This window comes from Sinocyclocheilus anshuiensis, unplaced genomic scaffold (genome assembly GCF_001515605.1).
Source record: "Sinocyclocheilus anshuiensis isolate Anshui unplaced genomic scaffold, SAMN03320099.WGS_v1.1 scaffold513, whole genome shotgun sequence".
Classification (NCBI taxonomy): domain Eukaryota; kingdom Metazoa; phylum Chordata; class Actinopteri; order Cypriniformes; family Cyprinidae; genus Sinocyclocheilus; species Sinocyclocheilus anshuiensis.
The window spans coordinates 361,580-374,921 of record NW_015537972.1 but is presented as its reverse complement, the minus strand read 5'-3'; the positions used below and the strand labels follow the sequence as shown (position 1 = coordinate 374,921).

The 13,342-nt window shown below is 39.5% G+C and overlaps 1 protein-coding gene across 3 annotated transcripts in view; it reads left to right on the top strand.

The window, feature by feature from the left end:
* calm3a (calmodulin 3a (phosphorylase kinase, delta)) overlaps window positions 1-12,879 on the top strand; it is a 22,139-nt gene extending 9,260 nt beyond the window's left edge. For all 3 annotated transcript variants that reach the window (XM_016462945.1, XM_016462937.1, XM_016462954.1), the window contains 4 exons: window positions 3,842-3,985; window positions 4,663-4,769; window positions 11,411-11,546; window positions 12,722-12,879. In XM_016462945.1, the coding sequence (XP_016318431.1) occupies window positions 3,842-3,985; window positions 4,663-4,769; window positions 11,411-11,546; window positions 12,722-12,750 (416 nt within the window). In that variant the 3' untranslated portion in view covers window positions 12,751-12,879. The remainder of the gene's footprint in view (window positions 1-3,841; window positions 3,986-4,662; window positions 4,770-11,410; window positions 11,547-12,721) is intronic.
* The last annotated feature ends 463 nt before the right edge of the window (window positions 12,880-13,342 follow it).

The window sequence follows — 13,342 nt, the reverse complement described above, 5'->3', positions numbered from 1 at the left end:
AGATGAGCTGAAGGCCACTGTCAAAGAAACCTGGGCTTCCATACCACCTCAGCAGTGCCACAAACTGATCACCTCCATGCCACGCCGAATTGAGGCAGTAATTAAAGCAAAAGGAGCCCCTACCAAGTATTGAGTACATGTAGAGTAAATGAACATACTTTCCAGAAGGCCAATAATTCACTAAAAATGTTTTTTTCATTGGTCTTATGACGTATTCTAATTTGTTGAGATAGTGAATTGGTGGGTTTTTGTTAAATGTGAGCCAAAATCATCACAATTAAAAAAACCAAAGACTTAAACTACTTCAGTCTGTGTGCATTGAATTTATTTAATACACGAGTTTCACAATTTGAGTTGAATTACTGAAATAAATTAACTTTTCCACGACATTCTAATTTATTGAGATGCGTCTGTACATATTGTAAAAAGGGGCATAATATGTCTCCTTTAAGTTATTTTATTGGCGAATCGGTTTTGAAAATGACCGATACGATAATCATAAAAATGCTTAATATCGGCGCCGGTAATCAGTCGACCCCTAGTCTTAGCGCACTTCCAAGGGGGCCGCAATATGACTTAAAATGATTAAAACAACAAAGCGGATTTTGAAAAGATATAAACTGACATTCTATTTGTTCTTTTGATTTTCTGTCCTTTAGCAAGTGTAATTTTTATTTTAATTCTGGATATATGAGAGAATTTTAAAAGTGTGATAATATCTTGGCCTAAATGGGGGGTTTGTAATTTTCTGCTTTAATGCTGTAGCTTTTTAAATGAGGCGAAGTGCTAAACAAGACAGTGGTTGTGATTGGCACACTACCATGCTATTTTCACACTTTATAGTGTACTTTTGTTAGTATGCAAATTTTCTTTATACACCGAGTGCCCAGATGACCTACTTCCCAAAATGTGCAAGAAGGTTAAGCCCAAAGTATACTTCGGTTTTTACACACATGCGAGGGTGCACACACTGCCCAATTTTGTTTTGTTTTTTTTAGTTTAAAAAAGTACAAAGATATTTTTATCTGCCATAACTTCTGGAGAAAAATAGTGCAGACAGTGTACAAAGATGAAAATGGCTAGAGTGCATATGTCGACCGCCTGCGTCAAATGGAGAATACTTTGAAAGGCTACGTTTTCAACTGGATGTATACACTAGAGTACCTGTTAAAAAAAAACAAAAAAACTAAAGTATACTTTGAGCTTTAGGGTTAGTACATGGATTTCTGTGTCCTACAATGCAATGCACTGTCATCTTGATTTATCATTTCCAGTGAATTAGACATACAGGAAGTAATATCAACTGCACCCCCTTTTTATTTTTTAATTTATTTTTTTATTTTTAAATCTCTTTCTTGACTCATTTGATTCCACTGCCATATTTTCTCACAGTATTTTTTTTTAATAAAAACTAGGGATGTAATGATTCACTCAAGTCACAATGTGATAGAATTCACAGTACTGATTTCACAATACAATTTTCTCTTTTAAAGCAGCACTATGTAACTTTCTGTGTTCAAAATTTGCAAAATGTATATAATGAGCGAGTACATCATGAATTAATCTTCCAAACCATGTTTTTGTCTTATTCCGAATCACTACAGTACACTTATAATAAGTACTTATATTTGGACTATTGTAGCCTGGTCGGGTCGTCACCGCTGCGGAGTAACACATACCTGCGTGAATCGCCATAGACATAAACTTAGAGAAGTAGCTCCGGTTGGAATGTTCTTCCGCGGGATGAGTGCAGTTCTGTTTATTAACCGCTAGAGCGCCAAAAGTTACATAGTGCTGCTTTAACAAATTGAGATTTAAGAAAAATTATAAATGAAAATGTGTCCTTTTATTATTTATCAAACAAAATGCTGTACTAAATTTCTTTGTGAAATTTAAATGTCAAACAACAAAACTAAACTGAAATTTTAAAACAAACCCCAAATCAAATAAATAAATAACGCGTATAAAAGAAATCTCTTCATATAAACTAACTAATGCTGGGAACACACTAAAATATTTTTAAAGTCTTATAAGATCTTCAAAATGTGAGAGACCACAAACATGAGGACAAAAAATCCTAGATTTAACCGTTTTGCTCCTATTGTGTGTGGTGTCCTCGGGGTTCCCACACATCAGGATTTCTGATCGTAAATATTCAACATGTTGAATATTTAAAATTCAAGATCGGGGCGCCTCTGTCGTTCTTCTGAGCAGATTCAGTAACTCTTAGTCACTCACACCACAGGAAAATCTGATAAGATAATCTTTAGAACCACCAAGATAATCGGGACATTACCTAGGATTGTCGGAAGGGGACAAAGCGGCCCAAAATCAGCCCGATTATCTTGTGGTGTGTACCCAGCATTAGGCTTTGCCTGTGCTCTTTGCATTTAAAATTAGAGGCAACCACTGCATTTTAATCACGATCCAAACAAAGCTGCTGCTTAAGGCGGGCTATGACTACAGGAGTTTTAAAATCCTAACTGATTATGAAATCTGGTTGCAGCACACACATAAGGAGAATCTTTGCAGATTATCTTCCTTTAAATCTTAAACATGCACACACTACAAGATTTGAAAATCGTGGCGCATCACACACTACAAGATATTATTAATATTATCATGCCAGAGGGAGCGAGCGCCTCATCTCACGCAGCAGCTTGTCAGCTATGTTTACATATGTTAGCTAGCGTGCTAGCAGCTTTCTGCACTCATTTCCCCTTACGGTTGTGATACGTTTTCGACACATTATTCAGACAGTCGTGTTACTACAAAACGTCAAGTAGCAGTTTCCTCCGTCTCCACTATCCAACGGAGCCGTAAAGCAGCTGTTTTGCATTCATGCATTGGCTATTGTGAAAGTACTGACGTAATCATATAGTCATCATCATCCTAACTTAAATCCTAAATATCAAACATGTTTGATATTAATCGGGGCAGCCCCGATTTGTGTGCGAGTAGATCAGGAGGTGCAAGATGACAGACAGCCGCAGCGAAGAGAAGAGTTTACATCAACTTGAATTTAACGACTTAAATATTCATCTGTACCTCACATTAAACTGTGGAACGGCTTCAGAACACTTGAAATATAGTGCACGAAAACTTTATTGTGCTTTATGTTGTTTTTGTGGCTTTCGTGGGGCTTAACAATAACACAGAATAGTATACACACAATATCGGATATGGATCGGTCTCCTCTGACCGATAACCGGTCCGACAGAAAATGCCAATATCGGAGCCGATACCGAGTATCGGATCGGCGCACCCCTACAGATAATCCACGCCGAACATCGGGACCGGTCAAGGTGCTCGACGAGATTTTTGCTCCGATTCTCCGGAGGGGAAAATCAGGGCTAAATCGGGCTAAAAATCCTGTAGTGTGAGCCCGGCTTTACGTGAATCTTGAGTGTTTTTTAATTTAAATTTGATTGTACAATTCCAAAATTTGAAGCAAAAACGGAATGATCTGACTTAAGCTTTGTGAAACTATACTATATAAAATATCTGAACAAAACAAAAACAGCATATGGGCTTCATGAGAGTGAAGACAGTTCCACTCAGAGATTCGTTCATATAAACCCCCACTCCCAAACGTTTCACAATTAAATGAACATCTCAACCAACTTCATCACAAAATCATCACACATTTTTATCGATTTTCAACTGGCTTGGAGTGCATCGTGACATCCATAATAACAACTGAAAAGTTTATATACTGCTAGTAGTATTCTATACTGAAAGCTATTTATTGCAAAAGTAGTACCTTACCCCCTGTTTTAAGAGTTGCTTAGACTTCAAAAAAGTACATGTACTGTACTTACATGTTTGTAATTCAAAACAGAGTTCAAGGAGGCGTTCTCACTCTTCGACAAAGATGGCGATGGCACCATTACCACCAAAGAGCTGGGTACAGTGATGCGCTCATTGGGTCAGAACCCCACTGAGGCTGAGCTCCAGGATATGATCAACGAGGTAGACGCTGATGGTAAGATCTTTTCTGTTTGATACAATAAGTGCTTTATTTTAGTCAGGTAAAGTTATGTGGCTTCTTATGTCCAATCCTGCTCAAGGAGGTCCACTATACTGCAGACTTTAGCTCCAGTCATAATTAAATACACCTGGACCAGCTAATGAGGGTTTTCAGAATTACTGGAAACTTCCTGGAGATAATCTCTGCAGGACGTTGGCCCTCCAGGAGCAGGATTGGACACCCCGTCCTAGATCAAGCTGGTGTTAAGTGTCTTTCTCAGGATGGCAGATTAGCATTGGCGAAGATCGCCCTGTGAGTCCAAAAGTGCTAAGATGGTTGGTCTCATTCTCAGTCAACATGCCCATAGAGAGCCGTTCTTGGACCTCCCGATACATATTACACATCAAAATGGCAAGAGCTGTCAGGAAGTGCATTCTGATTTGCTGAAAGCTACAGGCATCCTTTGAGAACCAGGCGTGTACAGGTTTATATCTGGCCAGCAGGTAACAAGGTTTTGTTTAGAAATTGGCAGGCTTCTCTGGAAGATCTTGACATAAGCTTGCAAAAGTTGAAGCTTTGAAAGATATTGAAGTCTACTGCCTCATGCAGTTGCACTGGTGGAAGTTTTTTTTTTTTTTTTTTACTTTTCATTTAATCTTGTGGTAAATGGCAACAACATGATCTGTCCACAGGCAACGGAACTATAGACTTCCCGGAGTTCCTAACCATGATGGCACGGAAAATGAAGGACACGGACAGTGAAGAGGAAATCCGAGAAGCTTTCAGAGTCTTTGACAAGGTGAGGAAATGTCACCATTAACTGCAGCTGCCATGAACTTGAAACCTGATGAAGCACTGAACTGATTCATGAAACGTAATCTTGAAGAATCTTAATGAAGGTTCAGGGTAGCTGCTTTTGAACACAAGAACACTTCTGACCTACTTCTCAGGGTCAGGTGAACCAAAACCAGCTGAAATATGCAAGGCTTCCTTGAAAATGACCAGTCAACTAGTCATCCAGGCAACCCGCTGACTTTGAAACCGTGTAGCTGCTGTGAAGCGTTTACGTAAGAACTGCGCAGGTGTGTTTTCCGGACAGTGGGTGAGATTATTCACCATGTGGGCACAAGCTGCAGCAGGCCGTTGGCAGAGAGTGCTTGAAACGGCTTGAGTTGATTTTGGGTTTTCTTGATTGCTTCTCCACTTGCTTTGAACTTGGGATGAATATTTTGTAGTCAGATATTTGAACACAAACATAACCAAATAAAATAAATTAAAAGCAATCAATATAATATATAAATGAAATCACATTTTTAATGTTTCATGTGTCCTTCAGAAAAAGAAGAGATGAAAGTTCTTAAGGTTCCGATATGCTTGAAGCAAAATTGACTGATACGTTACGAACAGGTGAAAAAAAAGGCAAAAAACAAAGGTGCTTTGGAGTTTGTTTCAATAGTTCAAAACAGCTCGCCAGTGCGAAATTTTGTCAAAAACATCTTTGTTTTTTTGAAAAAACATTCTTCGAACTGCCATTGGTCCATGATAGGGGTGGGCGATTTGGATTTATGCTGCATTCTCTAATTATTTTTTAGAACTATCACGATTCACGATTTTATAACGATTCTTTGTCATGTTGGTTTTACTATTTTGCAAGTTGTCTGAGCATAACAGTCAAACTAATTTCCCTATTATAAAGACAAAGCCTTTCAAGGTAACAAAATAAAATTAAAAAAAGGCAGATATTTTGGCCAAAATGGGCGAAGATAAAAATCTTTGTCATTATTTTATCTTTGTTATTAAAAAATAAGAACAAAGATACACATTACAACTACACATAATATACAAATAAAACAAACTGCTTTATTTTCAGGTACAATAGGTGTATTTAGCAGGAGCATTTAAGAAATTGAATGAACAAATATAAAAATAAAACACTATATAGACTGATTCCTAATACAACTGTTTTAAAGATCTTCAGTCAAGAATAGTGAGTGATTTTTCTCTTTGCATTTTGTTGTTTTATTATCGTTAAAGGTTCACCCAAAAATAAAAATTCTGTCATCTGTCTGTCAATTGTGTCATAGTGTTTTATTTTTATACCATCATTTACTCACTCAAACATCTCCAGCTCTGAAGGCAGTGTTCCACGTCTTCAGGAGTCTGTAGACCTCCCCTGTTAGCCACGGCTTCTGGTTGACCCGGACTATGATGGTCTTTGTGTCCGTTACAAAGGGGTCTGAGGTGCCAATCGGCCGGCACTTAATAATCATAAACTCCACCAGGGGTGAGCAGTGTTTGCAGACCACAATAGCATCGCGGCACCACGCATCACTGATGTAAACATAAAGCCCGCTGCCGCAGGTCTTACTTCCCTCGACGAGAACTCTGTCCTCTCGATAGCATGTTAGCTGATCGAGCTGAATAACGCAGTCCGGAACGCTGTTGCTGAGCCATGTTTCCGTGAACACAAAAACACAACAGTCTCTTACAGTCCTCTGAGTTGAGCGTAGTAGTCGGATGTAGTCCAGTTTATTGTCCAAAGAGCGTACGTTAGCCAGTACGATGGTGGGGATAGCTGGCTTGTGTGGGTTAGCCGCTAGCCTAGCCCGGATACCTCTGCGCTTACCCCTCTTCTGCTTCCTCTCGCGCCAGTTGTGGCGCCTCCGCTGTGGGCAAGGTGCTGCAGTGGGGGTCGGTGATGGTGTAGGCCTCCGGAGCAGACCGAGGTCCCGCAGCTCTTTAGAGTTTTTAGAGTTTAGCTCTAAAAATGTGGTTCTACCGACATCGAGCTGGAGGTCTGTGGTGTTATTGTATGTGGCAGCCTGCTTAAACATATTCCAGTCAGTGGTGTTAAAACAGTCTTGAAGAGCCTCTGACGACCCTTCCGGCCACACTTGTATCAGTTTGTGAACTGGTTTGGTGACTTTAACGAGTGGTCTGTATGCAGGCATTAGCATGACAGTGATGTGGTCTGAGGCACCGAGGTGGGGGAGGGGGAGGGCCTTGTAAGCTCCTCTCTGTGTGGTGTAAACAAAGTCCAGAGTGTTGTTTCCCCGTGTTGGAAAGTCTATGTGTTGGTGTATTTTTGGGAACACACTCTTTAAGTCTGCGTGGTTGAAATCCCCAGCCAAGATGAGAAAAGCATCAGGGTGGGCTGTCTGCTGCTCACTGATGTGCTGGTACAGTTCATTTAGTGCCTCGCTCCTATTGCTGTTGTTGGAGCTGGGAGGGATGTATACAGCAACGAGCAGTATGGCTGTATATTCCCTCGGTAGATAGAACGGCCGGCACTTAATAATCATAAACTCCACCAGGGGTGAGCAGTGTTTGCAGACCACAACAGCATCGCGGCACCACACGTCATTGATGTAAACACAAAGCCCTCCGCCGCGGGTCTTACCTCCCTCGACGCGAGCTCTGTCCGCTCGATAGCATGTCAGCTGATCGAGATGAATAGCGCAGTCCGGAACGCTGTTGCTGAGCCATGTTTCCGTGAACACAAAAACACAACAGTCTCTTACAGTCCTCTGAGTTGAGCGTAGTAGTCGGATAAAGTCCAGTTTATTATCCCAAGAGCGTACGTTAGCCAGTACGATGGTGGGGATAGCTGGCTTGTGTGGGTTAGCCGCTAGCCTAGCCCGGATACCTCCGTGCTTACCCCTCTTCTGCTTCCTCTCACGCCGCTTGTGGCGCCTCCGCTGTGGGCGAGATGCAGTAGTGGGGGTCGGTGATGGTGTGGGCCTCCGGAGCAGGCTGAGATCCCGCAGCTCTTCGGCGTGCGCAGAGTTTAACTCTAAAAATGTGGTTCTGCCGACATCGAGCAGAAACTCACGACTGTATGCGTGCTTAGAGACAGATAGACGCGACGAATACGTACAAAAACACTGCGACTCACAAGATAAAAAACACGAAAACACCGTTCTGTCGGAAGAGAGAGAAGCCGCAGCGTGTGCACGCACCGCCATCTCAAAAGCGTAAACATATATATGTAAACCTTGTGTGTTTTGATAATATTATGCAAAAGATAACTTAATAATTAGGTGCTGTTTGACAGGCTTTTTAGTGTGCGCGCTTCAGGTGTACGCGGCGCTCAGAAAAAGCACACGTCAGACCAGTGTGCGAATGAAACCTGATCCATCGTGCAATGTGAACACAGCAGCAACTGAATGCTACCCCAGATAGTCGTGCAGTGTGAAAACAACGGCGATCCGACGAGTTTGAAAATCGTGCAGTGTGAACTCGGCATAACGCAGCCATATGCATATGATGCGCGCATATTATGCCGCACACAGGCACTCAACAACAATGACAGCTGATCAACAATTTCAACGCAGCGTGTGCACGCACCGCCATCTCAAAAGCGTAAACATATATATGTAAACCTTGTGTGTTTTGATAATATTATGCAAAAGATAACTTAATAATTAGGTGCTGTTTGACAGGCTTTTTAGTGTGCGCGCTTCAGGTGTACGCGGCGCTCAGAAAAAGCACACGTCAGACCAGTGTGCGAATGAAACCTTTAACCGGCAGGGCTTTAAAGCAGATGCAAATAATGTACTTTTGTGACTGCGATTAAGTACAGTGTCCTGTGAGAGTAACTTTACCGCTGATAATTAAATGACAAATTAACAAATATATAATCATAATCTATGACAGAAAATACTATTATAAAGTAGCTTGGTGGATAATTCCGCAGCAAAAGTTATTCTAGAAAAATCATGGGTGCACAATAATTTTATAAAAACATTAAACTAAACATATATATATATATATATATATATATATATAAATAAAATGTGCAGTGGCATACCATGGGGTTTCAGTCAGGGCCTTCAGTAAGCAACTGTAAACAACATATCCTTACACATCTATCTTACACATCTCTGTTACAGCTAATGCCGAGTTCACACTGCACGATTTTTTAGGGTGGGTTAAATGCAGAGTAAAGTTCCCTACATGGATCAGTAAAAGTAATCCACCAATACACGGGTCACTATGCACATTCACGTCACTCTAAAATGACGACGCACCCACAGCAGCACTATCAACGCACCTCGTACACCTCCATAACAATGTGCAGGATACAATACTCGTCAAATAATAAAGCACTAACTTGTCACTTGTAAATAAAGTCCATGCGTCTGTCATTCCGTGTCCCTTTACTCGTATTAAAAAGTAAACATGGCCAAATAACATGTTGTGCTCGGTGCTAGCTGTTAGACTCATAGCACTCATAGTTGCAATCTTTGAAATGGTGCACAGAACCTTTGTTAGCGAATTCAGTTTGGGTGTAGGTCTTCCTTTCTTAGTTATTCCTCTTTTGTCTGCAAAAGAGCGCCTTGAAAAGGGCATTTTTAGTAGATCGGCAACAAGATCTGGTGTAGGCGCCTGCGGCTGTCATTTTCTTTTCGTTGAATTTCACTTTCAAACCTTGGAAATTCCCAACTAAACGCTGGGGGTAGCACTAGGCACGTCGCTAGACCCAGAGGGCGTGCTGTCATTGAACGTCAAAATTTGATTGGCTGATGATTCCGTCACTAATGCTCGTTACAAATCAATGCGACGTCTTTGAACAAAAGGGTAGCACTATCTGTAGTGCTGGCCGCAGACTTTTTTTTATGTAGAATATTCCAGTTCAACCTCAACAAAACTAATCATAGGCCATTTTGTGGACATTACACAAATGAAAATGATACCTAAATAATAATAATTAAAAAAAATCCTCGTTACAAATCAGATGCGACGTCTTTGAACAAAAGGGTAGCACTATCTGTAGTGCTGGCAGTAGACTTTTTTTATGTAGGACATTCCAGTTCAACCTCAACAAAACTAATCATAGGCCATTTTGTGGACATTGCACAAATCAAAATGATACCTAAATAATAATAATTAAAAAAAAAAAATTTTTCACACAATTTTATTTTTTATAGAGCCAGCAGAGAAGGCCCTGCTGACCCTGTTGTATTTACTTGCATTATCTTTGTGTAATATTTAAATTTGTTTGATGATCTGAAACATTAAAGTGTGACAAACATGCAAAAAAATAAGAAATCAGGAAGGGGGCCAACACTTTTTCACACCACTGTGTATATATATACTATAAAATTAAAGAAGGCAACAACATATGATAGCTAGAACAGAACAAAAAAGACTATTAATAATCTTTCATTGCGCAAAAGTATAATACGAAAGGGTATGCCTCCAATACAGAGCGGCACAAAGCGCTTATGCACATCCCGTGTGCAGAATGATGCGCATGAAGCAGCACTGAGTCACAGCGTGCAGCGCTCCGCATAAAAAAGGGAAGAGATATTGATGCGTAGTATATTATATCTGTGCAATATTTTATTGAGCCTTTTCTTTTAACAGTTTTAAATCTCAGTTATTGTGCGCTCTTGAAGAGAGTTTCATCGTCTTGACTGTAGTAACCGAACGTGACACGCAGTTTGAATGCTGAATGGAGAATGACAGACAGACGCAGCGGGGAGAAGAGTTTACATGAACTTGACTTAAATATTCATCTATACTTCACATTAAACTATGGAACGGCTTCAGAACACTTAAAATATAGTGCACGAAAACTTTATGGTGCTTTATAATGTTTTTGTGCCTTTCGTGGGGCTTAACAATAACACAGAATAGTATACGCACAATATCGGATTTGGATCAGTCTTGTCTAACCGATACCCAATCTGGCAGAAAAATGTCAGTATCGGAGCCGATACCGATACTGAGTATCGGATCGATGCTTCCCTAGTCAAGAGCAGACACCAGTGAAAATGTGAATACACTGGAGTGCTCTACTCATCTAAACACGTTGGGATGTTCGCAAACAGCATAAAGTTGCACAGCTATTTAAAACATTTGTACCCCGAGCAAAGAACAATAACGAAGAACTTTGCCGAGAGTATTTCAGGGCACAAGTTACAAGTTTCTAGAAGCGCAACTTTTTCACCATAAAAGTGGATCCTCATCCAGTGAGAAGAGCTAATATACCCATTAAAATCAAAATATTGCCGCACATTTGTATGTGTCTGAAAACACACGCCATCACTTCTCACCATCTCAACATCGCATATCCACAGTGACAGCCAGTGCATTCAGATGTGACAGAGAAATTTAGGAGGGTTTCAGTGGGAAATTGATGCTCGTGACAGGCAAAGGGAAATCAGTCTGAGTAATTTCATTAGTGTGTGCAGTAGCTGATTGGTTGGTGCAGAGCCAGTGCTCTTGCACATCCCTGGTTTGAACAGTGTTTTGTAGGCGTGTTGGAACTGCATAGCATTTCAGCAGTTTCCAGTAGATACTGTACTGTTAACGTTTACAGATGTCCAGTTTACTAGGTTTTTTAATTTAACATCAACCTGGAGGTCAAAAGGAGTATTTACACTACATCACAAAAATCATGAAGCTATTGTGCATATAATAATCTCATTTCAGGATGGAAACGGCTACATCAGTGCAGCTGAGCTCCGTCACGTCATGACCAACCTGGGCGAGAAGTTGACAGACGAGGAAGTGGATGAGATGATCCGAGAGGCAGATATTGATGGAGACGGTCAGGTCAACTATGAAGGTGAGCTGCTGTAGCACATTTTGTCATTCATTCAGGAAAGTTGATTTTATCGTCTTTTTTTTTGTGAAAATTGTATTATGTGACCAAAATGGCATTAAACAAACAATTTATTTGGATTGTTTTCAATGGTGAGGTTAGAAGTTGTTCATTTGCACTGTTGTTTAAATCTATTTTTAATTGGAGAAAGTGTTTTGACTTGCGTTCATTCTTTACACCTGCATTGAATGTTTAACACGTCAGTTCTAGAATGTGATGGTGTAATGAAATGCAGTGACAGTACATGGGTGATGTATCTAAAAATAGAAGGGACTTGTACCTGATAATTAGTGGTGTTTGCTAGGCAAGCATCAGACATGCATCCTTTTTACTATAGCCATTTTGCTAATCCTGTATATTTTCTCACTGGTTAAAAAATGTAAAAAGAAAATTCATACTTGAATTCAGCAAGGATGCATCGAAAGTCACAGTAAAGTCATTTATAATGTTACAAAAGATTTCAGTTTCAAATATATGCTGTTCTTTTGAACTTTCTATTTATCAAAGAATCCTGAAACAATTGTATCACTGTTTCTAAAAAACATATTAAACAGTATTACTGTTTTCAACATGGATAACTTTATTATATAAATATAATATAAAATATATAATTTAACAATATTTTTACATTATCATTTATAAGTACGTATTTTTGATCATGTGGGGACTTTCCATAGACTTCCATTACTTTTATACTGACCAAACTATATTTTCTATCCCTTAACCCTAAACCTACCCCTTACAGAAAACCTGTTTGAATTGTTACACTTTCAGATAAAGATCATCTACTATTTTTTTATATTGTTTTCCTTTGTGGGGACTGCAGGGTCCCCACAATGTCAAAAATGTCAGGTTTTACTATCAATGTAGCATAAATAAGTACGTACACACACACACAAATTGTTACATAGTAAAACAGTCCTTAAATGATGGCTAGAAAATGCTAGAAGCTGCTAGAAAATGTTTGGCCTAACGTTGGTGAAACTAGGTTCCAGCACATTCCAATACGGTGCATTCCAAAATTATTTCATAATAAGCCTTAAGATTATTTGAGAATAGAAAATCCTTTTTTTTTTTTACACATTGGTCAATGTCAGGAATCATTTGAATTACTATTATCTGTTTTTCTGTCTTCACAGAGTTTGTCCAGATGATGACTGCAAAGTGAAGGATTGTCATATCCTATATCTTTCTCTCTTACATTGCTTGTCCTACTAAGATCACTGTCGTTAAAAAGAAAAAAAATCTAAAGTTTTCTTCAGAGAGTATTAGAATTTCAAATTCTGTGATCTCTTACCAAAAAAAGCTAATCAAATTTCAAATTCAATTTGTGAAAAATACTAGCAGAATTGTCCCAGCAGAAGTGAATGGACTAAGCATAACTGCATGAGCCCTTTTGGAGCAAACGTCTCCAGACCTGACAAAAATTGAGGACAGGACGTCACTTTAGTCGCACGAGTTGACAAATCCATGCCTAATATGGCAGTTTAAATGCAGAGAGCATCTCCTTTCATGAGTGTTCTTCATCGCTGAAAAATAGAGTAAATTAAAATAAAAAATACATATAATAATTATAATAAAAATAATGCTAAAACATTGTGGTAAATAGTCCAGGGTCACAGTGTTGCCTTCAATACAAACTGAGCAAAAACCACTGCGTGTGACCCCTGTGGTGAAGTCATGCTTTTGCGCATTGCCTTCTCCCGTTTAAGACTCCAAACACAACAAAAACTGGATGTTTATGAAGACGTACATATTGT